General features: G+C 65.5%; 3 protein-coding genes across 3 annotated transcripts; 1 reads left to right on the forward strand and 2 right to left on the reverse strand.

Moving 5' to 3' along the window:
* Positions 1-158: 158 nt before the first annotated feature.
* LOC126643192 (GRAM domain-containing protein 2A-like) lies at positions 159-4,234 on the reverse strand. The gene is made up of 12 exons (XM_050321433.1): positions 3,465-4,234; positions 2,882-3,006; positions 2,701-2,776; positions 2,331-2,504; positions 2,137-2,235; positions 1,938-2,009; positions 1,804-1,863; positions 1,459-1,522; positions 1,078-1,188; positions 874-976; positions 599-706; positions 159-527 (listed from the first exon to the last, which is right to left on the reverse strand). Exons 1-12 carry the CDS (start codon positions 3,882-3,884, stop codon positions 512-514), a joined length of 1,428 nt encoding a protein of 475 aa, XP_050177390.1. The 5' UTR covers positions 3,885-4,234; the 3' UTR covers positions 159-511.
* Positions 4,235-6,279: 2,045 nt separating this feature from the next.
* On the reverse strand, positions 6,280-15,069 carry MFSD12 (major facilitator superfamily domain containing 12). Its single transcript, XM_050321431.1, has 10 exons — positions 14,741-15,069; positions 10,878-11,088; positions 10,126-10,249; positions 9,721-9,912; positions 9,411-9,503; positions 9,241-9,333; positions 8,420-8,590; positions 8,157-8,251; positions 7,384-7,514; positions 6,280-6,772 (listed from the first exon to the last, which is right to left on the reverse strand). The coding sequence occupies exons 1-10, from the start codon at positions 15,018-15,020 to the stop codon at positions 6,678-6,680; spliced, it is 1,485 nt and encodes a 494-aa protein (XP_050177388.1). The 5' UTR covers positions 15,021-15,069; the 3' UTR covers positions 6,280-6,677.
* A 2,572-nt stretch (positions 15,070-17,641) lies between these two features.
* HMG20B (high mobility group 20B) lies at positions 17,642-24,036 on the forward strand. Its single transcript, XM_050321456.1, has 9 exons — positions 17,642-17,807; positions 20,007-20,112; positions 20,310-20,513; positions 20,670-20,790; positions 20,896-20,942; positions 21,272-21,347; positions 21,520-21,735; positions 22,165-22,297; positions 22,930-24,036. Exons 1-9 carry the CDS (start codon positions 17,770-17,772, stop codon positions 22,940-22,942), a joined length of 954 nt encoding a protein of 317 aa, XP_050177413.1. The 5' UTR covers positions 17,642-17,769; the 3' UTR covers positions 22,943-24,036.
* Positions 24,037-24,070: the final 34 nt, after the last annotated feature.

Here is a 24,070-nt window from a genome sequence, read left to right on the forward strand (position 1 = left end):
TGGCCCCCCAGGACATCAGCAGCTGGAGCTGCCTCCCCCCACCAGCCAAAGCCCCTGGTCCTGCTGCGTCCTGGCCCGTTCTGAGGAGCAGGGGGACTCTGGGGACTGGTTGGTGCTTGTCCTGTGGCATCTGGCCCAGCAGGTAATAAATATTAATAAAGGTTTTATTAATTTTTATTAATAAAATAGTTTGCTCTCTTTGCCCCTGCATTGCCTGGGCCCAGGCCCCTCTGCCTGCCCCTGCTGGGCAGGGAGGGCTGGGTGGGGGGTCCCCCAAGCCCTCCCCATGTGCTGCTCTTTGTTCCCCTGGGACTCCCTGAGTTCCCTCCTGCTGCTGCTCAGGGTGGGAGACACGGGGGGAGCGAGATGGAGCCCCACACCCCCTCTGGGCTTCCCAGGCACCAGGGGAAGCTGGAAGGCACCTGGTGATGGAGCCCCCTGAGAGGCAGAGGAAGGGATTGGGGCGGCCCCTGTGTCCCCTGTCCGGGGCACTGGTGATTCCTCTCTGCCCTCACGTTGTCTTGTACCTGGGCAGGGGGAGGCAGGGGAGGGGGGGTCTCTGCCAGGCACAGAGGGCCCCCCACCCCTGGTGACTCACTGCTGTGCCATGCTGAGGCGCGGCCGAGCCCCTGCGAACGCCAACTGCTGCTCCAGATCCATGATGCGCAGCCCGATGTACCCCGAGGACACCAGCAAGGCCACCATGCTGGGGGACAGCCAGTGTCACCCGGGGGGGCACAGGGCTCAAGCAGTGCCACAGGCAGGCTCCTGTGTGCCCGAGGGGGGGAGTAGGGGAACCCGGGACTGCCACGGGGGACGAGGACTGGGGGTGTCCTGAAGCCCCAGGTGTGTGAGCAGGTTCTGGGCACTCACAGCAGCAGGTAGATGATGATGACGATGTTGAGAAGGCTCAGCTGGGGGTTCATCCGGGACCAGAGTGCAGCGGCCCAGGCCCAGAGCGCGGTGTGGGGCCCCCCTGCCAGGACAAGGCAGTGTCAGTGCCTCTGAGACCCCTTGGTGGGCTCTGCCAGAGCTGAAGTCCCAGCAGCTCCTCCCTCCCCGAGCCCCCTGACCCACCCCAGAGGCTGCGTGTCCGTGCCAAGGGCACCAGTTCTCTGCTGCTGGGAGTCAGCAGGGCCACCTTGTCATCCTCCTCCTCTGCTTCCCTTGGCCTCGGGCTTGGTTCATCTGCGGGTGACCAGGAGACATTCATGAGTGCCCCAGGGAGAGGACTGGGGGTCCCAGGGGCACACAGAGCCACAGAGAGCTAATCCTGCCCTCCCTGGTGCTGGGGGAGATGCTGGTCAGGGGGCTGAGGGCTGCGTGGTCCCCCCCCAGACCACGTGTGTGCGGGGAGGGGGAGGAGAGCCCAGGGGAGCCACCAGCAGGGCAGGGACGTGGGTGAGGGCACGAGCAGGGCTGTGAGCATGCAAGGGGTGCACCAGGGTGGCCGCTCACCCAGGGACTCGTGGAGGCTGTTGGGCTCCGGGGTGCTCTGCTCCGGGTCCGAGTGGCTCGAGTTCTGGAGGAGGACAAGCCCGTGACATGGTGTGTGTCCCCAAGGCACCCACCCCACAGCCATGGGGACATGGGCAGGACCTGATGACACTCATGAGGAGAGAGCTCTGGGGCTCCTGGGGTCTGCAGTGCCCTGGGCTGCGGCTTTTCCACTCCACACTTCCCACCAGAAGCCTTCCCAGAGGCCACTGCACCCAGCCCACCCCAGCCAGGGGGCTGGGACTAGGACCACCCCTCCCTCTGCTGCATCCCCCTGGATGCAGGCCCGCCATTCCCCGGCCTTACCAGAGATTTGCCAAGGGTTCCCTCGTTGCTCACCGAGTCCCGAGGGCTCCGGCCGCTGTCCTGGACAAGGAGAGACGAAGGGAGGTGCCCTGCAGGGGATGGATGGAGCTCCCCCCCATCCAGCCCCCGCGTACCTGCAGCTGTTTGCAGACCGATCTCAGGAGCTGGTAAGTGGCCTCTCGCTGGCGCAGCGACACGAAGAGGAACTGCCGAGGAGAGGGAAGGGGCTTTGCACTGGAGCTGCTCCCTCGGTCACAGCCCCGGGCCCCCGGGGACCGGGACACCCCAAACAGCCCCGGGCCGAGCCGCCCCCAGCACCGCCCCCGCTCTCACCTTCTCGCCCTGGGCCGTGCGGATGCTGAGCGCGTTGGGCACCAGCAGCGCCGTGTTGGTCTTTTTGAGGGCTGAGACGGAGGCGACGGGGATCACGGCCTGGGCCGGAGGGGACGGGCAGTGTCACCAGTGTCACCATGTCCCCATCTGCCACCCGTGGTCCCGCCACAGCCCCGCACCCAACCCCAGCCCACCTTGATGTCCTTGAGCAGGAGGCTGGAGTGGAAGAAGATGTGTCGGGAGGACACGTAGAGGCGGCCGTGGTAGGGCACCTCTCTCTGCCAGGCGCACGAGAAGCAGCCCAGCAGCACGTCCCTCTCGGCGAGCTCCCCGAAGGCCCGGCGGTAGCTGCTGTCCCGCTTGCTCAGCTGCGGGAGGTCGGGGTGGGGGGCCGGCATGAAGGGGTGCTCGGGGGCATCCCAGGGGCATCCCAGAGCCCCCCCTGCTCTGTCACCACCTCTGCCCTCTCCCTCGACCCCCGCCCTCAGAGAGCATCGGGCTGGGACCACGGCACTGGGGCCGGGGTTGGGATCCCCTCCTCGGCGCCAGCACCCCGAGACTCACCGAGGGCGATGGGGGTCCCTGCCCGCCTGTGGCCGCCTGCTCTGTGTCCTTGCAGGAGGGGTCATAAGTCCTGGATCTGGAAGGGAGCAGCAGGTGGGGATGACAGGGGCGCGGGAGGTGGGGCTGGGGTGCAGGTACACCCTGTGAGGTGCAGGTACACCCTGTGAGGTGCAGCACCCACCTGGCAAGCTTGGGCTGCCCCACCCGGGCGCTTCCCGTCTCCTCCAGGCTCTGCCACTGCTTCTCCCCCAGCACCCCGCGGGCGCTGCGCCTCAGCTTCCCCGGCATGAGGGACGGGCCCGACGGCTGGGGGACAGGGGGCAGGTTGTGGGCACGGTCCGTCTCTGCAGCGTGGCAGCTCTCAGTGTCACCGGCTTGTCCCTCCGCCGGGGAGGACACGGGGACGGGGCTCAGGCCCTGCTGGGACCGCGACAGCAGAGCCCACCCGGTCGCATGAGCCCCTGGCCCGCCCCACGGTGTCATGTGCGGGCTGCGACCCCCGTGGGCAGCGGGGACCGCGTGTGACGGGGCTGGTGACCCCCGGACCGGGCGCTGTTGGGGGTGGTGACACCTGGAGCGGGAGGTGCCGGGGGTTTGTGACCTTCGGCGCGGGGGGTGCCGGCCCTGGGCCACGGCCGGTGCTGGGTGCGGGGGATGTGTGGCCGGGCTGGCTCCGGAGGGGACGGGGAGGTGGCTGCGGTCCCGGCCCCGCGCGCTGCCGCAGAGCCCCGTCCCGGGCACCCCGTGCCCACCCCGCTCTGTACCTGCCGGTGGGCGCTACCAGGACCCCCGTCCCGCCCCGTCCCGTCGGTCTGTCCAGCTCCTTCCAGCTCCGTTCCTGCTCCGCGGACGCTGCCGCCTCCTTCTCCTCCTCCTCCTCCTCCTCCCGAGGAAGGGCAGCAGGCGGGGCCGGGCGGCCGTGGCAGGTTCGGAGGGAGCGGCCGGGGCAGCCCCAGCCCGGGGCACCGCGGGGCTGCACGGCGTGACCCCCAGCCCGGCTCCCGGGGGGCTGCGGGACTTGTCCCACCACCCTGCCCGCTGACCCCGCGCACCGAGGGGTTGTGCACGGGACCCCCCCGGCAGTGGGTGAGACCCCCACGGGCAGCCGGGGCGGTGGGAAGGGGCACTGGGCAGGACCCTGGCCGGGAAGGGGGTGGGAGCATCCTCAGGGCTGGTTGTTCCATCTCCACAGGCTGTCCGGTGTCCCCCGGCTATCCCCGTGTCCCCTCTGTCCGGTGTCCCCCAGTTGTTCCCTGTCCCCTGCCTGTCCCCTGCACTGCCCCGAGTGGGGACCCCGTGGGTGGCAGCTCCGCAGGCACCTCTGACGCAGCCCTCGGGGGACGGTGTGCGTAGGGAGGGCCTCAGACGCCCCCAAAACGAGCTGCAAATGCATCCCCCTCGCAGGTGGTGCTGACGGCCGGAGCGGCGCAGCCCGCAGTCCCACGGCGTTCTGCCATTCCATGGACGCCCCACGATCCTGTGGCACTCCCCAGCATTGCTCCCTGACCCCCCAGCCCCAGGCAGTGCCGCGGGCAGGTCAGCCCCTCACCCTGCAGAGCCAGCCCGTCACCCCCTCGGGCACTGGGGCAGGTGCCAAGGCCACGGCACCCAGCCCGGCTCAGCCGCTGCTCTCTGGACCGGGCTGGAAACGCCCTTCCCACAATGGGGCGGCTGCGGGAACAGCCGTAAACCATGAACAGGGACAGCCCGATGCAGGTGACAGCGTGGCCGGCGGGCTGCACCCCGCGCCCCCCGTTATCCCCCAGAGCCCCGCTCTGTGCCCCCCACACACGGTGTGTCAGCAGCTGACAGCGTCTGTCACACCCTGTCACACCCTCCAGCCCCCTCCCCAAACTGCTCCCCCTCCACTCACACCCACACCGTGTCCTGGTGAGCACACACCGACCCCCCACAGCACCCCCGTCCTTCTGGGCAGTGACTCCCTGACAGACCCACCCTGGGGTGTCCACCCAGCACGGGGACCTGTGTGGACCTCTGGAGCCAGGCTGGGAGAGCTGGGGGGGTCACCTGGAGAAGGGAACACTCTGGGGAGACCTGAGCGCCCTTTCCAGGGCCTAAAGGGGCTCCAGGAGAGCTGGAGAGGGACTGGGGACAAAGGATGGAGGGACAGGACACAGGGAATGGCTTCCCAGTGCCAGAGGGCAGGGAGAGATGGGAGATTGGGAAGGAATTGTTGGCTGTGAGGGCGGGGAGGGGCTGGGATAGAATTCCCAGGGCAGCTGTGGCTGCCCCTGGATCCCTGGAAGTGTCTAAGGCCAGGTTGGACGGGGCTTGGAGCACTCTGGGCTAGTGGAAGGTGTCCCTGCCCATGGCAGGGGTGAACAACCCAAACCATGCCACGGATCTGTGCACGGGCCCCTCCCGCTAGCGTGCACACACAGCACACGCCTGCACACACGTGTGGGCACGTGAACACGTGCATGGGCACACACACGGGCACAAACATACACCCACATGTACTGGCACACAGACACACACAGGAGCACACACACACTGCACACACACACACTGCACACACACACACTGCACACACACACACTGCACACACCAACACACGTGTGCACACACTGCACACACACACTGCACACACACACACTGCACACACACACACTGCACACACTGCACACACACGTGCACACACTGCACACACACACACACGTGCACACACCAACACACATGTGCATACACTGCACACACACACACTGCACACACACGGCACACACCAACATACATGTGCATACACTGCACACACACTGCACACACACACTGCACACACACTGCACACACCAACACACATGTGCATACACTGCACACACACACACACACTGCACACACCAACACACGTGTGCACACACTGCACACACACACTGCACACACACACACTGCACACACACACACTGCACACACATGTGCACACACACACACTGCACACACACACACTGCACACACACACACATGTGCATACACTGCACACACACACACACACACACACGTGCATACACTGCACACACACACACTGCACACACACTGCACACACACACTGCACACACACACTGCACACACACACACTGCACACACCAACACACATGTGCATACACTGCACACACACACTGCACACCCACACTGCACACACACACGGCACACACACATACATGTGCATACACTGCACACACGTCTCGCCACACGCACGCCCCGGCCCCGCCGCCCCAAGGTCCGCCTTCATTGGTTGCTCCGCCTCGGGGGGCGGGACAGCGGCCCACCAGCCAATCGCGTGTCTCCAGCGCCGCTCCGCGGCCGCCATTTTGTGTGCGGGCGCGCCGCCATGTTTGGTGAGGGCGGCCATGTTGCACCCCCGGGCCCCCCTCCCGCGGGGCCAGCGCTGGGGACCTCCCCCGAACCCCAAACCCGCTCCTGCCCCGCCCCGGGACCCCCGGGCCGAGCCCACCCCAGCCCAGGGCCGAGCCCACCCCCAGCCCAGCGCCGAGCCCACCCCAGCCCAGGGCCGAGCCCACCCCAGCCCAGCGCTGCCGGCGCTGCTGTTGTTGAGTTTTCCTCTCCTTTTCCTCCTCCTTTATAAAGTGCGGTTTGTACGTACTGACCTTACAAAAGCAGGTTAAAACCTCGGGCTGGCCCCCCCTCCCCGAGCTGGGGCTGCCCCAGCCCAGCCCAGCCCAGCCCGGGCCCTTCAGAGTGGGGTGTGCGGGTGGCCGGTGATGTCCTGCACCGGTGACACCCTCAGCAGGGACATCCTTCATGGGCCCGGGGGGACACGAGTCCAGTGCAAGGAGACAGGGCGGGGGTCAGTCCCTCCCCTCCCCAGAGCCTGCTGTCCCCGGCGGGGGGATCTTCCGGACTCGGAGTGTGGCACCGCGGTGGCCGAGGATGTGGTGGCCGAGGATGTGGTGGCCGAGGACGTGGCCCTGAGGACACGGTGGCCGAGGACGTGGCCCCACGGCTCAGTTGATGGTGCCACTCTGGCCCCCTCCCTCCGTGCTCTCAGTTACGCTGTCGGGGGTCCCAGATCTGCTCATCCCCCACAGCCGGGCATGCCCTGCAGGGACGGGAGGAAGGGACGGGTCAGGAGCCACGGCAGCACAGCGTGACCTGCCACGTGCTGGCCTGGCCCCTCAGCTCTCCTGCCGCTGGCACCAGGGGCCTCACCCGGCACATCCCCAGGCAGCACAAGGGGTCGGTCCTGTCCCCCCACCCCAGAGCGAGGCACTGGAACCAGCTGGCAGCAGCACTGGTGCTGGGGTCCCTGGCCTGGCAAAGGTCGCCCCAGCCCCACGTGTCCCCAAATGTCTCCCACATTTGCTGCCAGCACGCACAGCTGCTCCCACCGCCCCTCCAGGCCCCAGTGTGGCCACGGCTGGGCTGGCAGGGGTCCTGCTGGGCTGGGGTCTCTGTCCCCAGGAGGGTACAGCAGGCAGACACAGCCCTGGCTCCGGGGCAGCAGCAGAAGCGGGACAGTGCCCCTTCCCCACGTCCTACCAGGAGGGTCCCCCTGCGAGCGTGGCCGCAGCCAGCCCGGTCCCAACAGGGTGTTCGCAGCTGGGGCCATCTGCAAAGACACTTGGGCGTTAGCCCAGGCTAGCACTGGCCACGGGGGCTCCCCGTGCCCCCCGCCCTGTGTGTGCCCCCCGAGCCCCCGGCCCCACTCACGGTGGCGGATGCGGATGGGCCACACCATGATGCAGCAGAGCGTGGCCACGGCGGCCACGGCGATGCCGCCGGTCACCAGCACCATCACCCAGCGGTAGAAGCCGACACAGGCGGGGCAGCACAGCTCAGTCCTGTGGGGACGGGCAGGGACACGGCTGGGAGTCGGGACTGGCTCACACCGGGATGTGAGGGAAAGGAGAGAAGGTGCCAACCCAGACACTGAGATCCCCAGAGCACAGCCTGGGCTCTTGTCCAGGGCCAGGAGGGAATGTGAGGGAAGGTTTAGGACAAATCAGAACTGGAGAACTGAGGGCTCTGGGGAGACCTTAGACCTTCAGGTACTTCTGGTATTCTCTCTCCAAGAGAGCTGGAGAGGGACTTTTGGCAAGGGCCTGGAGGGACAGGACAAGGGGGAATGGCTTCCCAGTGCCAGAGAGCAGGGTGAGATGGAATATTGGGAAGGAATTGCTTGGCTGTGAGAGTGGGGAGGCCCTGGCACAGGTTGCCCAGAGCAGCTGTGGCTGCCCCTGGATCCCTGGAAGTGTCCAAGGCCAGGTTGGACAGGGCTTGGAGCCACCTGGGCTGGTGGAAGGTGTCCCTGCCCATGGCAAGGGGTGGAACGAGATGAGCTCTAAGATCCCTTCCAAGCCAAACCATCCTGTGATTCTAAAAATCCGAGCTGGTTCCCACCCGTGCCTGTTGCTCCAGCCCTGGGATGTTTGCTCCTGGCCCCCAGGCGATGGGGGGGGTCCCAGCCCCACAGAGACACTCACGGGCAGGGGTGCAGGTTCTGGATCAGCATCACAGCCAGGCCATTGGCCATCTTGTCCGTGAAGCTCATGGCGCCGTAGACAAACGCGCTGCTGTGCTGCAGGACAAGAGGGAGCCTCATCAGGTGCCCTGCTGAGCTGAGCTGAGCAGAGCCACACAACCCCAGCAGCCAGAGCCTTGTGCCCTCTCACGGGCAGAGCCCACACTGCAGCACAGCCCAGGCTCAGGCTCACTGCTGCCATCCCCGGTCCAGGAGCGGCCCTACCGTGTTGGTGCCGATGAGATCCGCGGTCATGGACAGGGAGGTGACCAGGATGGTGGCAGAGCCAGCCCCCAGCAGCACGGCCGCCCCGTAGATCTCGGCTCCCATGGGGCTGGCCAGGGCCACCCAGGAGGCGAAGGCCAGGACCACCAGGATGCCCACGAAGTAGGTCAGCTGGGACAGGGAGGGCAGAGGGAGAAGGGGGAGTTCAGACAGCAGCTCGGCACCAGGGGCAAGCAGAGAGGGCAGAGGGGCCAGCACTACCCAGGACCCACGAGGGACAGCCCCTGGCTCTGTCCCAGCTGGATTTAAACGAGGAACCCCCAAGAGCACCACCTTGCCGTGGTCTGGGCTGTTCTGCAGCCAGAGAGCTGAGTGCTGGGGAGAGCTGTGGGCAGGGTGTCCATGAGGGCAGGGGACACTTCACTGGCACCCAACAGCATGGAGGGGACACAATGTGGGGACAGCTCCCTCCTGCTGGCACTGCAGACCCTGTGCCCACCCAAGGCAGTGCAGCCAGACTCCCCCTCTGCCCATCATGGGCACCACAGGGCTCTCCAGCCTGGTCAGGGCTGCCCAGCACAGGGTGGCTCTGGACCAGCATCGCCTTCCCCAGCCCCAGGATGTGCAGGACAGGCCCTCATCCCCACACCTGCCCACCACCCCCAGCCCCAGTGGGACCCACAGTGCAGTGGGGGTTGCTGGCAGAGGGTACATGAGGGGTCCCTGCTCTCCAGCTCAGATGTGCCGGGTGCTCTGCCCACAGCCACGACCTGGCCCCTCCTGGGGTCTAACTCCAGCCTCTCCAGTGCCCCCAGACTCACATTCCGACCGATCCACTTGTTCACAGGCTTCATGAGGAAGGAGGAGAGGAACCCGCTGATGTACATGACCAGGGGGATGGTGGCGATGTACTTCTGCAAGGGACAGGGAGGAGATGATCTCTGGGCACCAGGACCCTGCCCACGCCCCCCTGGACCTGCCCTGTGCCCACCTTGGAGAGCAGCAGTGAGTTGGTCAAGTACATGGCGATGTAGGTCTGGGACAGGTTGACGATGAGGCGGGTGGCCATGTAGAGCACTGCCACCTGTGAGGGGACAGGGACAGGGCAGCCCCGCTCGGCCCGTGGGGAGGCACCTTCCTGCCCCGCTGTCACAGCACTGTGCCCACCCAGAGGGGCACAGCCCCTCTGACAGGTTGGGTGCCCAGTACAGCCCCTCTCTTCCACCCTCACTCGCCCCTGGGCACATCCACAGTGCCCAGGCAGGCAGCCCCTGGGCCAGGTGAGCCCTGCCCAGCCGTACCTGGTAGAAGGAGGGCTCCAGCAGCCAGTCCTTCCAGAGCATCAGCGGGTTCCTCAGGGGCTCCTTGTGCATCAGGGGGGTGGTCTCGTCCAGGTCGGGCAGCACGGCCGGCGGGTTTGGCTTCTCCTTGGTGCCCAGGTGGAAGATGAGGGAGGACACGGCCCCCAGCCCCACCACGATGAGGGCCAGGTTCTGGTGAGGCAGAGGGGGTGAGCACAGCAGAGAGGGGCAGCCCATTATCAGCCCCCCAGCAGCCTGGAGGGTAAGGAGGGGCTCCCAAAACCCCAGGGAGGGCTCAGTGTGGCCCTTGCCCAGTGTAGTCAGGGAGATGAGGGCACTGCCCTCTCACCTCCCCATCTGAGCAATGGGAAGAGGGAACCCCAGGGACTGTGCCCTGCCACTCACTCGAAACACAGGGACATCCTGAGGGCCCAGGTGCTCCATGTGGTCGGGCTGGTCCGTCTGGAAGTTGAGCAGGAGCCAGGTCAGGCCGTAGACAGTGATGTTGGCCATGACAGTGAAGGCATACCTGAGGGGGAAGGGAACCTCAGGGGGATGTGGGAGGGACAAGCATGGGGCCAGCACAGTGGGACATCTCAGCCTACAGCTGTGCTACAGCCTCTGCACTGTGGTGCCGTGGCTGAGGTGACACCTCCAAGGGCATGAAGCACCTGCCCAGCCTTACTGGTGCCACTCCCAGCACGCCCAGTCCAACCCTCGGGGCACGACTGGGAGGAAACCAAGATCCCTCTGGGTCAGCCTGTCACCTTCCAGCCACAGCCCACCTCTGCCCTGAGGATGTCACGAGCTGCCTGACCTGGTGCCCCCAGAGCTGGACCCCGGGGTTATCCAGGGGGGCACAGTCCCTGCCCTGTGAGCACCAGTCCCAAAGAAGTGTCCCACGGGCTGTGTCACCAACATCCCCGGCATCAAGACAGTCCCTCCTGGCACCAAAGGGTTTGAGCCACCAACCCAGGACACCAGTGTCCCTTGGCACATCCCACAGGACCCCCACGTGGCCCAGCCCTGGTCCTGCCGTGCCGAGGGCTCCGATGTGCCACAGCACCCAGGGACCTCCTGTCACACGGCAATGGGACCTGGGGTGGGCAGGGCAGCTCCCCTGCACCCAGGGGACCCCCAGGTGTGTCCGTGCTCACCTGAAAGCCGTGAGCTCCACCTTCTCATGGTCACTGCTCACCAGCTCGGGGATGAGGGCCAGGTGGGACACCTGCGTGGCTGCCCAGCCGAACTGGAAGATGACGATGAAAGGGAGGTAGTAGATGAAGGCTGCCCACTGTGGAGTGCCCTCCCTGCAGGCCAGGCAGGGGCTGAACACGAAGGGGAAGGACACGAGGACGCAGGTGGTGCCTGAGGAGAGAGTGGAGCAGTGAGAGGCTGCACATCCAGTAGCTCAGGCATGGCCAGAGTGACGCTGTCCCTCCCCAGGAAAGGTTCCACCCCAGAGCTGGGGAGGGAGGTGTGCCCTTTTCCCAGCCAGGTGACACACGTGGAGCCCCAGAAACCCCTCAGTCCCGCACAGGGAATGTTTTTCCCTGTCGCACCCAGCACAGTCACTCCGCAGTCCAGGTCCCTCCCCAGCACAGCAGCACCTGGCACCGCTCTGTCCCCTCAGGACAGCCCCTCACTGTTACACCCACAGCCACCAACAGTGCCCCAGATGCAGATAACCAGCCCAGGGACACCCCTCCCTGCTGCCTGCCGTGGTGATACAGCCCCCGAGGGCCAGGAGGGCTCCAGGTGTCCCACGGGCTGTCCCCATGTCCCCCCTCCCCTGGGGCTGGCACGGGCAGCCACACTCACAGACGTCACCCACAGTGTGACGGGTGACGCTGAGCCACGGGGGGCTCTGAGCCACGGGAAAACCCTGCTGAGTCAGGGACAGCAGAGCCAGGCTCCTCCTGCTGCTGCAGCGGGACAGCGTGGGACGCTGCGTGGGGACGCTGCCTGTGGGGACCCTGCATGGGGCAGGCAGGTGGCCTGGCCTCTCCCTCCCCTTCCCAAAGGTATGGAGCTGGTCTGCCAAGTGGCTCCATGACCCCCAGACCCCAGTGCAGAGCCAGCCCCGTGCCCTGTCCCCTGTGTCCCTGCCCACACTGGGTGCTGTTGAAGGGCCATGGGAACCTGTTCCTACAGCTGAGGGGAACCTGCAGCCGCTTTGCCAGGTCCCCAAGGTCCCCTCTCCAAGGGACTTTGCAAGACCCTCCCCTTTCTCACGAGTGGTGCCTGTTCCTCTCACTCCTGAAGGGCAGTTCCTCCTCCTCACTCCCACAGGACAATGCAGGGCCGGGGCAAAGCGGTTCTCCCTGGGCCAGGGGCAGCAGACACAATCCCAGCCCAGCCCCATCCACCCCAGCAGGGCCCAGGGGTCAGCTGGGTGCTCACAGCCAGCTCTGGTGCCCCAGGAGCTCCCAAAGGGTGGGGGGCTCGGGCACACGTGGTGCCTCTGCCCCACACAAGCCACAGGCACAGGAAGGTGCAAGGAGGTTCAAACCAGCCCAGCCCTTGGATGGGGCTGTTGGTTTGAACCGAGCTCAGCTGGGCGATGGGATTCCCAGGGCCCTGCAGGGTCAGGCTGTGTGGACCGTGCCCTCGATCCCAGGGGAGCACTGGGGCAGGAGCTGGGGGTCCCTCAGCTGCTGCAGCTTCCACGGCCGCCCCTGTGCCCACCCACGAGCCACTGCCACCAGCACACACACACGGGAGCGCCACCCCCTCCTCTTTGTGGCCCCCTAGGACACACAGAGCCCACTGCTCTCCCAGCAGGGGCCACGGGAGCCCCACAAGACCACCCTGCCCATCCCTGAATGCAGGCAGAGTGCTGGGCTCTCATCTCCGGCCCCGCGGGGCAGGATCACGGGAATGCCAGGCCGGGGCACCTGCGGCAGGAAGCTGGACCCCACAACAGAGCCGGCAGGGACCGCCGGCGGGAGAGCCCGCGGCGGGAGATGCCACCGATAGCAACTCGTGGTGTGTCTCCCCCGCCCCGAGGCTGTGGTTTCACAACGCTTCCTCTGATCTCAGCACGGGTTTGCCACCGGACGAGACACCCCCGCTCCCACACAGCATCCCCCGCCGCAGCGTGACCGAGGGAGCCGCGCGGTCCCGGCGGCTTTGCCGGCACCGCCGGTCACGCCGCGGGCGGCGGAGGCGGAGGGAGCTCCCACCTCGGGAATAACCCACGCTCTGGTCTAGGAAACAGCTCCGTCCCTGCTCCAGCCTCCATCCCTGCTTTCGGCTTTCATCCCTGCTTTCGGCTTTCATCCCTGCTTTCGGCTTCCATCCCTGCTTTCAGCTTCCATCCCTGCTTTCAGCTTCCATCCCTGCTCCAGCCTGCCCTGCTCCCAGGATTGGGGTGTGGGGGCGGCCACAGCCCCCCTTGCAGAGCCTGAGTCTGAACTTCCCCTCCGTGCTCCCTGGGCAGCAGCCAACTGGAGGGGGTTGGGGGCACAGCTCCGGCCACTTCCCCTAATCCGGGGCACAGATCTGGCTGACACCGGGGCAGGGGTGAAGCTGCTCCCCCAACACCCTCCCTGACCCCCCAGGCGAACTCCAGGGAGCTTGGCCGCCTTATCAGGCTGCCCGTTGGGTTGCACAAAGCGGTTGGTCAAGATAATTTTGGGATCAAGATAAGAGGACCCACACTGCAACCGTCCTCCCTCTGCTCGGGTAGTGAGTGCCCTGTGTTACTGGGCACGGCCATCCCTTCCACCAACTGCCCTGCCCTCAGGCTCCTGAACCCCTCACAGCACCAAAGACCCCCTCCAGGCCACCCTGCCCCCTAAGAAAGGGACCAAGGACACCTCTCCAGGCCATGCTGTCCCCTCAGAGAGAGACCCCGTCCTCACCAGCCCCTGCACTCCGTTGCATTTTTGGACCCCAGGGCACGAGGCGAGCCAAGACCCCCATCAGTGATTGCTGGGAGCCGGTGCCTCCCGTGCATCCCACGGGCTGGACCCCCATCCCCCAGCACAGCCCAGGGCCCCCAGGGCCATCCCTGGGGACACAGAGAGCTGTCCAGGAAACACCTGGGGCTCCTGGGCGAGCCCAGGTTTTACTACCAGGTCTGGTTTTGCTCTGAGGGCTGAGCACATGACTCTCACACCAACTCAGAAAGGCTCCCTTGTGTTTCCTCCACCACAGAGCAACCCAGGGCCATCCCTCTTCACTCAGAGCATCCCAGGAAGATTCCCTCAGGTGACCCCCACTCAGAGCCCCCCAGAAAGACTTCCTGTGGGCCATTCCTCTCCACTCAGAGGATCCCAGAAAGGCTCCCCTGGCTGTCTGCCAACAAACACATCCCAAAACACGCACCCTGGGCCACCCATCTCCACCCAGGGCACCCCAGAAAGCTGCCCCGGGGCCATCCCTCTCCCCTTAGAGCATGTCCCCCATCTCAGACACCTCAGAAAGGCACCTCTGGAGGCCCCCATCTCCAGCCAGGGGCACCTTGGATAGCTACCCTCAGTCCACTTGCTCAGGGCACCCCAAAAAGGCTCCCCTGGGGCCATTCCCTTCCACTAAGAGCATCCCAGAAACACTCTCCTGGATGTCCCTCAACACAGACATGCTAGAAAGGCTTCTCAGGTCACCCCATCCACCCTGGACACCCCAGGAAAGGTTCTCCTGGAGGCATTCCTTTCCACTTAGAGCATCCCAGAAAGGCTCCCCTGCATGTCCCTCAACCCAGACACCCTAGAAAGGCTCCCCAGGGCCACCCCCTTCCACCCAGGGCACGTCAGTAGTGTCCCCCACTCAAGGCACCCCAGCAAAGATCCCCTGGGTCACCTCCCCTCAGACCACCCCAGAAATGCTCTGCTGGACGTCCCCCAAACCGGACAGCCCAGAAAAGCTTCCCGGCTCACCCTTATCCCCCCAGGGCGATTCTCCCGGGGCCACCCCCGTCCACCAGACCCCGCTCCGCTCCCTTCAGCCCACCGCCCCGTGCTCTGCACCCTCCAGGGCCACATCCCCCCCGTCCCCCCGCGTCCCCCGCACCCACCGGCCAGGTGCCAGCCCTTCCTCCTCCCGCAGCGGCCGCAGCCGCGGGCCCGGTCGGCCTCGAGGCCGAGCAGGGGCGTGCAGAGCCCGTCGGCCGCCTGGCCCGCCAGCAGCAGCGCCCCGGCCGCGCCGTGCCCGTAGCCCAGCACGGCGTGCAGGAAGGGCAGCAGGTAGGTGAACCACAGCGCGGAGCACGCGTCGTTCAGGAAGTGCCCGCACGCGAAGCTGAGCCGAGCCCGCAGCGCCAGCGCCGGCCCCGCGCCCCGCGGGGGCTCCGCCATGGCCCGGGACAGCCCGAGACAGCGCCCGGCCCGGCCCCAGACAGCGCCCGGCCCGGCCCGCCGGCCGAGGATGGGCCGCGGGGACGGAGGGAGGGACTGGGAGGGACCGGGGGGGACCGTGACCCCCTCCCGCCCCGCGCGGAGCCGCCTCCTGGGCGGGGAAGGGGTGGGGGTGATGCGAGGAGGAGGGAGATGGGAGGGGGTCCCCGAGTCACGTGCTCCCAGTCACGCCAGTGCTGCTCGTACCGCTCCCAGTGACCCCAGTATCCCCACACTTCTCCCGGTGATCACACTCCTGCGCCCACGCTACTCCCGGTCACACCAGTGCTGCCCATGACGGTCCCAAGTCACACCAGTGCTGCCCCCGCACTTCTCCCAGTGACCCCAGTACTGCCCATAGCAATCTCAGTGACCCCAGCGTTACCCCCACATTATTCCCAGTCAGCCCAGTACTGCCCGTAACAGTCCAGTCACCCCCAGAACCACCACACTGCCCTGAGTCACCCATCCCAGGACGGTTCATAATGGTCCCAGTCACCCCAGTACCTGCACGACAGGGGAGGTCCAAGTCACCCCAGTATCCCCACACTGCTCCCAGTCGCCCCAGCACTGCCCATAACACTCCCAGTCACCCCAGTACCCACCCAAGCAGGGGCTCCCCAGGACACCAGTAAGTCACACCAGAATCTCAGTGACTCACAGTGCTCCCCCCACACTGCTACCAGTAATCCCAGTACAGTCCATAATGGTCCCAGTCACCCCATTACCCACACAAGGGGAGCTCCCAGTCACTCCAGTACCTCCACACTGCTCCCAGTGACCCCAGTATCCCAGTATACCCAAGCAGGAGGTCCCTATGATGCCAGTAGTCACCCCAGAGTTCTAATGGCCCCAGTGCAGCACCACACTGCTCCCAGTAACCCCAGTATCCCAGTATGCACCCCAATGGAGTGTGTCAGACTGCAGGGGTGACAATACAGGGGCTGAGTGTGCTGCTGGTTGGTGGTGGGCACTGGAAGCAGTGGAGGGGTACTGGGGTCACTGGGAGTGGTGTGGGGATACCGAGGTAACGGGGACCTGCCAGGCAATGGGGTGTCTGGGACTGTTATGGGCAGTACTGGGGTGACTGGGAGCAGTGTGGGAGGAGTACTGTGGTCACTGGGACTCTGGGGTGGCTAGTGGAGGTGTGAGACCCCATCCCTTGGGTGAATACTGGTGTCACTGGAAGTAGTGTGGGGAGACTGGAGCAAATGAGACCCTCTTTTGAGTAGGTACTGGGGTGACTGGGACCAGTATGAGTAGTACTGGGGTCACTGGGACCATCTTTGAGAGAAATACTGGGATCACTGGGCCTCTGGGCTGACTTACAGGCATCCTGGGGATACCCAGCTGCGTGGATACTGGGTTGACTGGGAGCAGCCTGGAGGTCCTGGGATGGCTGGGATCTCCTCTTGTGTAGGTAATGGAGTGACTGGGAACAGTACTGGAGCTGTACTGGGGTAACTGGGAGCAGCGGGGGGGGGCAGTACTGGGTTCACTGAGACTCTGGGATGGCTACTGGTGTCATGGGCACCCCCTGCTTGGTGGGCACTGGGGTCCCTGGGAGCGGTGAGGGGGTTGTTCAGGGCCACTGTGGGACCCCAAGAGGTGGGTGTTGGGACCACTGAGGTCACCCGTGGGATACTGGGGCTGTTGGAAAACGGTAACTGGGGTCTCTGGATAAGCTCTGAGGTGGGCGCTGGGGTTACCGGGAGCACTGGGAGATTACGGGGGGTCACTGGGACAAGGTCGAGGGACCGGTGGCAGTGGGACCCCGCCGCGCCGTTGCCCCTTTAAGGCGTCGCCCACGGCGAGCTGGTGCCGTTACCCCTTTAAGGCGCCGCCCTCCCCACAGCACTTCCTCGTCCCCGCGCCCGTTGCTGATTGGTCGGAGGGAGGAGGGTCCCGCAGCGCGCGCGCGCCGCGCGGGCCGGCTCCGCCCCCTTCCCTCCGCTTCCCCATGACGTCACCTTCCCGCTGCCAATCCGCGCGAGGCAGCGCTGGGCGGGCCGGCGGCGCGCGGCCAATCGGGAGCGGTGGCGGCCGCTGGCTCATTTGCATAATAATAGGGGGGCGTGGCCAGGGAGAGCGGCGGCGGCGGGTCCGGAGGGGGCGATGGGGGGTGTGCTGTGAGGGGCTGGGGGGGTTTGTGAGGGGCTAGAGGGTCTGTGAGGGGTCTGTGTGGGGGAGACTCCCGGGGCCAGGGGACTGGTGGGGAAGGCACCCGGTGGCGGCGGGAGTGGGGGTGTTATTACGGAGAGCCTGGGGGCGTCCGGTGAGGGCACTGGGGAGGGGGTGTCTGGGATGAAACTCTTGGGGTCCCGAGGGGGCTGAGGGGGCCCTGAGGGAGGATCGTGGGGAGGGGGTGGGGAGGCTCTAGGGGCTGAGGTGGGACCGTGGGGGCAGAGGGAGTCCCGCGGGGGCTCTGGGGTTTATGGTGGGATCCCAGGAGGAGGGGGTCAGTGGGAGGGGCTGGAGCTCGGGGGCTCAGCTGGGGGGCCGGTAGGGGCTGGCTGGGGAGGAGGTGCCGTTTGCTGGGGGGAGTCCTGTGTTTTCTCCGTGGACAGGAAGGGGGTGTCAGCAGGGGGGAGGCCGGTGGGGAATCGCTGACCTTCCCCCCCCCCGGAGCACCCACAGCCCCCGTGGCACGGTGCCATCAGAGCTCTGTCCCGCAGGGTGCTGACCCAGGGGTGCAGTGAGACCCCCACCCATGGCCCACAGCGCCAAGCAGCCGCCCGCCGCCGTGCTGTAAGTGCCACCCTGCTGCCACCTCCTCCTGTCACCCCATCCCCCTGTCCCGTGCCAGGGTCCCTGGGGAAAGAGTGGCAGAAGACCCCCCCATTTGCAAGTGTTGGGGGGGGTCTTCATGTGCTGGGGAGGGGATTGTCCCACCCTGCTCTGACTGGGGTCAGTTTGGGGGCCACGGTGTCAGAGGGATCTAAAGCTGTTGGAGAGTGTCCAAAGGAGGGACAGGGAGCTGGAGAAGGGTGTGGAGGGGAAGGGTGTGAGGAGCAGCTGAGGGCACTTGGCTGGCTCAGCTGGAGCAGAGGAGACTGAGGGGAGACTCCTCGGGGGCTGCAGCTCCTCCCGAGGGCAGGCGGAGGGGCAGGCGCTGAGCTCTGCTCTGGGACCAGGGACAGGAGCCAGGGAAGGGCTGGAGCTGTGCCAGGGGGCTGGGATGGATCTCAGGGAAAGGTTCTTCCCCCAGAGGGTGGTGGGCACTGCCCAGGCTCCCCAGGGCAGTGGGCACAGCCCCAAGGCTGCCAGAGCTCCAGGAGCGTTTGGACAACACTCTGAGGGACAGGGGGGGATTGTTGGGGTGTCCTGGGCAGGGCCAGGAGTTGGGCTGGATGATCCCTGTGGGTCCCTTCCAGCTCAGGAGATTCCAGGAGTCTGTGATTCCAGGCATCTCGGGAGATCAGGACCAGTGTGGGCTGAATTCCCCTGAGGTTTGTGCTGTCCTGAACTGGCTTTGGCCCTCCTGGCACAGACAGGGAAGCGCCTAGGAGACGGAGGGAGGGGGATGCCAGAGGAGGAATCTTGCCTGAAATAACTCTACTTTTTAAAGCATCCTTAGGCATGAGAGGAATCCAGATCACAGGAAGGGGGGGCAAGGATCTGTCTAGCCCTGGAGGGTGTTGGTGTGTTCCTGGCTGGGCTGGATGATGCTGTGGGTGGAGCTCATAAAGCCCAAGGCTGGCAGTCCCCTGCACAGCCCTGGGGGGTTCTTTTTTCTTTTCCCCCAGAAGGTGGGAGAAGAGGTGGTCTCAGACCTTCCTGTGGGGTTTTGTTGGGTGCAGGCTGAGCTCTGATCCCAGTGGGAGGAACTTGTGCTGGGCACCCACTTTATCCACAAGGACTGCAGTACTGGGGACTCATGGAAGGGCCTCCCTGAATTAACTGTAAGGGGGGCTTGGACAAGTGATGAGTGGGTAGCAGTGGGTTGGGATCTCTGGGAATTTTGGGTTTACTCCAGGTACATGATGTGGCAAACACAAGGGGAATTCCAGGGTGGATCCTGAGCACATCAGGATCGCTGTGTCTTCTGGTACACGTTGTCCTTGCTGGGGCTTGTGCTTGGCCCTGGGCTGGTTCCCAGGTCTGGGGACCCGGATGGAACCCAAGCAGGTGCCGTTTGGTGACGCTCTGGAGCCCTTTGTGGTTCCCCCGACGTGGTGGGGACATTTCCAACAGAGCAGGAGCTGCCTTGGGGTGTGAGCAGACAGGGACTGTGGGATGGAGCTGACTGGAGAAGCAGCTGGGGGGCCCCAGGGTGATGCTGTGGAGGGACAGGGAGACTCTGCCCAAGGCAGCTGCAGATCCCTAAAGCCAGGAAAGTGGTCTGGGGAGCGGGGCTGGAGCTACTGGAGTGTTGAGGTGGTGTCCCAGGCACAGGAACCTGCTGGGGCGGTTGTGGCTGGAGCGGGTCGGGCCGACGCCCTGCCCTCACCCTCTGCCTCCAGGGCTCCTTGGGTGTGGGTGATGCTCCCAGGTGGTGCTCCTGGAGCCAGGATCCGAAACCCTGCGGCTCCTCCTCCCTTGCAGAGGAGGATCAGCGGGTTCCTGCCCCTTGGGACACCCCACTGAGGTGTGTCCCGGGCCCAGGTGACAGGCAGGGGCTGTCAGTGATACGATGGCATTGCTGTTACCTGCCTCCAAGAGCAGCACTAGCCCTCTTCCAAATGTCCCTGACAGGTCCCAGGGCTGCCACTGGACCTCAGGGCAGCTTTAGGGTGCCCAGGGCTGCCTTTCTCGGCTAGTGCTGGGCTCTGCTCTGACCCCATCACTGCACCGTGGCCTCCCCTCACGGGAACAGGGGCTCCAGTGCTGGGTTTGGGGCTGTTCGGGTGAGGGAATTTGGGAGGATCTGGTGGGCACGAGGCTGTGCTGCCAGGGGGTGTGTCGCTGTTGGTCCCAGCCCTCTGTGACGGTGCTCTCTGGCTGCAGACACGCCACGGGCAAGGCTCAGCATGGGAACTTCCTGGTGGCCATCAAGCAGGAGAAGGGGGAGTCGGCACGGGTGGGTGGTGAGAAGCCACACGGCGAGGAGGAGGTGAGCCCTGGTGCCCGTGTCCCTGCCCACAGGGTTCGAGGTGTGGGGCTGTCCCTGTCCCTCCACTGGGCAATGGGCCAGGGAATCTCCCAGACCTTCCCTGGAGGGCCAGGGTGCCTAGGCGGGTCTGGGCCCTGCTCCCGTGTCCCGATGGCAGCGTGTGCTCTGACCCCTCTGTCCCATCCCCCGGGTGCCAGCCGGTGAAGAAGAGGGGCTGGCCCAAGGGCAAGAAGAGGAAGAAGATCCTCCCCAACGGCCCCAAAGCCCCCGTGACGGGCTATGTGCGCTTCCTGAACGAGCGGCGTGAGCAGATCCGCACCCAGCACCCCGACCTGCCCTTCCCGGAGATCACCAAGATGCTGGGAGCGGAGTGGAGCAAACTGCAGCTCTCCGAGAAGCAGGTATGGCCCCCGGGAGAGACCCCCAGGCTGGGGAGCTCCAGAGCCCGCAACCCAAACTCCTTGGCTCCCTGCGGGGCTGGAGCTGGTCCCAGTGCTGGGCTGGGAGGGGTTGGGAGCCTGGGGCTGGGCCAGGCTGAGGCCCCTCTGTGACTGCAGCGGTACCTGGACGAGGCAGAGCGGGAGAAGCAGCAGTACATGAAGGAGCTGCGGGAATACCAGCAGTCAGAGGCCTACAAGATGTGCACGGAGAAGATCCAGGAGAAAAAGATCAAAAAAGGTGGGCTGTGAGAGCAGGGGCTGCTGGGATCTGGCCAGGCACTGCCAGAGCCTTAGAGGATGGGGTCTGGCTGCCGAGGTGACCCTTTTCCTTCCCACCTTGCAGAGGATGCAGGTTCTGCAGCTGTGAACACCCTGCTCAACGGGCACAAGGTGAGGCCCCAGCATGTCTGTCTGTGTGGGGGAACTAAGGCACGAGGCACTGCTGGGCTCAGTCCAGGGAGCTGGACTGGCTGCAGGGGTGGGTGGGCAGAGGGAGGCTCAGGGATGTGAATCCCAGGTTCCTGGAGTGGCAGGAGGCAGAGTGTAGCCAGCTGAGTCACAGAGTGTAGCCATCTTCCCTCCCCACCTGCCTGGGCAGAACCACCCCTCACTCCCTGTGCCCATGACATCCTGGTGCCCCCCATCTGCCCAGCCCCAAGGGGTTGGGGTCCCCTCTGGGGGCTTCAACCCTGCCTTAACCCTCCCATCCCATTCCTCAGGCTGGCGAGTGCAGTGACACCTTCTCCACCTTCGATGTGCCCATCTTCACTGAGGAGTTCTTGGACCAAAACAAAGGTGAGGGCCTGCGAGATCCGGGCTGTGGAAGCTCCCTGGAGAGGCTGGATGGAGGGACCAGCCTGGAGCCTGGGCACTGGTGGCACTGAGCCTCTTGGAGGAGCTGTGTCTGGGGGAGGGACCGGGCTGAGGGGGGTCGGGTCCGTCCGCTGGCACGGCGCTGTCCCCGCAGCCCGCGAGGCTGAGCTGCGGCGCCTGCGGAAGATGAACACGGAGTTCGAGGAGCAGAACGCCATCCTGCAGAAGCACACGGAGAGCATGAACTGCGCCAAGGAGAAGCTGGAGCAGGAGCTGGCGCAGGAGGAGCGGCAGACCCTGGCCCTGCAGCAGCAGCTGCAGTCGGTGCGGCAGGCCCTGACCGCCAGCTTCTCCTCCCTGCCCATCCCTGGTGAGTTGGGGGCAGCCATGGGGCTCCCCAGGGCCTGGGCAGAGGGGCACCATGGGGCCTCCTCAGCTGTGGGGACCCCTGCTCAGGCCGAGTGCCCCATCCCCGTGGGGCAGTGGGGTGGTGGCAGGTGCCCATCTGATGCTGGGCTGGGATCCTGCAGCACTTGGGGGACTCTGTGGGGATCCCAGGGATGTGACAGCCAGCTGGCTCCCCTGTCATGGGGCAGGGCAGGCTGGGAGCCATCCTCCTCTGGAGCCACACTCACAGCTGTGCCCCAGATTGGCCCAAATCCACGTGCTCCAGGGCTTGTGCCAGTGCAGGCTCTGTCCCATGGCAGGACACGGCTCCGGCTGCTGAGGTCCCTTCCCTAGTCACCAGTGCATGGGCAGGGCTGGGTGGGGACCTGCTCACCAGGCTGTCACCTCCCAGGCACCGGGGAGACCCCCACGCTGAGCACCCTGGACTTCTACATGGCCAAACTGCACAGTGCCATCGAGAGCAACCCCCTGCAGCACGAGCCGCTGGTGCTGCGCGTCAAGGAGATCCTGTCCCGGATCGCCAGGTGAGCACAGGGGCAGGGGGTGATGGGAGCTGAGCAGGGAGGGAGTGGACAGGAATGGGCTCAGAGCTGCTTGGGGGAGCTGTGGGAGAGGGAAGCCCTGTCCCTGAGTTCAAGGGGTATCCCCACATTCAAAGACATAGAGCTGCTGGAGAGAGTCCAGAGGAGGCCACAGAGATGCTGCCAGGGCTGGAGCCCCTCTGCTCTGGAGCCAGGCTGGGAGAGCTGGGGGGGTTCACTTGGAAAAGAGAAGGCTCCAGGGAGACCTGAGAGCCCCTTGCAGGGCCTAAAGGGGCTCCAGGAGAGCTGGAGAGGGACTGGGGACAAGGGATGGAGGGACAGGACACAGGGAATGGCTTCCCAGTGCCAGAGGGCAGGGAGAGATGGGATATTGGGAAGGAATTGTTGGCTGTGAGGGTGGGGAGGCCCTGGCACAGGTTGCCCAGAGCAGCTGTGGCTGCCCCTGGATCCCTGGAAGTGTCCAAGGCCAGGTTGGATGGGGCTTGGAGCAACCTGGGCTGGTGGAAGGTGTCCCTGCCCATGGCAGGATGTGGAACAAGATGAGCTCTAAGGTCCCTCCCAACCCAAACCATTCTGGGATTCTGTGACTCATCTGTGCTTTCTTCCCTCCTCAGTGAACACTTGTGAGAGGACCAGTCCCTCTGGAGCCTGGGGCTGCCTGGACCCTGTCCCTGTCCCTTGGAGCTCACGCAAGGGACAGTCTCTGCCGGGGGTCCGGCTGCTTCCCCCCAACCCCTCGCACCTTTCAGCGTGAGCCGGGACCCCCCAGCCCGACCCTGCGGCTGCACCGGCTCCAGGACCTCGAGCTTTGGGGGAGAGGTGGTGGCAGAGCTGAGAGCCCATCCAGTGTGGGGTGAGGGGTCACTGGTGCTGTGAGCATCCCCCACTCTCCCATGAGCCCCCCAGCTCCGCCCTGCTCAACCAGGGCTCCCCAGAGCCTGATGGGGAGGTGCTGGCTGGTTCTGGCCTGGAGTGAATCCACCTCTTCCAGGGTGACCGGGGGCTGTGGTGCTGGGGGGGCAGCGGGGGTGACCAGGAGTCCCTGGGGAGGCAGCAGTGAAGTGACCGGGAGTCCCTGGAGCTTGGCACTGCCTCCCGGCCCCAGACCAGCCCGGGAGCCCCTTGGTCCCATTCCACAGTGGGATTGAGGGCAACTCCTTCCCCCGCCTCTGCCTTATTTAATCGTCCCCATGGGTGCCTTCAGCCACTGTCCCTGTCGCTTTGCCTGGCCCCTCTCTTTCCCCCCCACCTTTGGGACCGGGCAGGGAGTTCCTGAAGGCAATAAATGGCCTCACGCTGGAGGGGAGCTGGGACAGACCCCTTCCTGCAGTGGGGACCCCTGGGCGGGGAGGAGCTGGGGCTGACCCCTCAGTGGGGACCCTGGGTGTGCTGCACTGGCTTTCAGCTCCTGCTCCTGCCCCTCACCCCCTGCCTGAGCCCCCCTGCTCTTGTGGGACCACTGTGCTGGCAGCCACATCTGGCCGTGCTGTGCCGGGGTCGGTGTCCCCGGGGCTGCCTGTCACTAATCTCAGACTGTAATTAGAGAGTGTCTTATTTTCTTACTCTGTGTGCCTGGCCTGGCTCTATCGTGGGTCTGGGGTGCTTCCCCCACCCTCTCGCCTGCCAGGCCTGTGCTCTGTAGCTGCATCTCTGGTTTGCCATCTCCTGGTGCCGCTGGGCTTGGGATGGAGATGGGAGCAAATAAACGTGGGAGAAAACCACTCTGGTCTCTGTGTGTTCCTGCTCAGAGGGGAC

Source organism: Myiozetetes cayanensis, unplaced genomic scaffold (assembly GCF_022539395.1).
Source record: "Myiozetetes cayanensis isolate MyiCay16 unplaced genomic scaffold, myiCay2020 scf26, whole genome shotgun sequence".
Taxonomy (NCBI): Eukaryota; Metazoa; Chordata; class Aves; order Passeriformes; family Tyrannidae; genus Myiozetetes; species Myiozetetes cayanensis.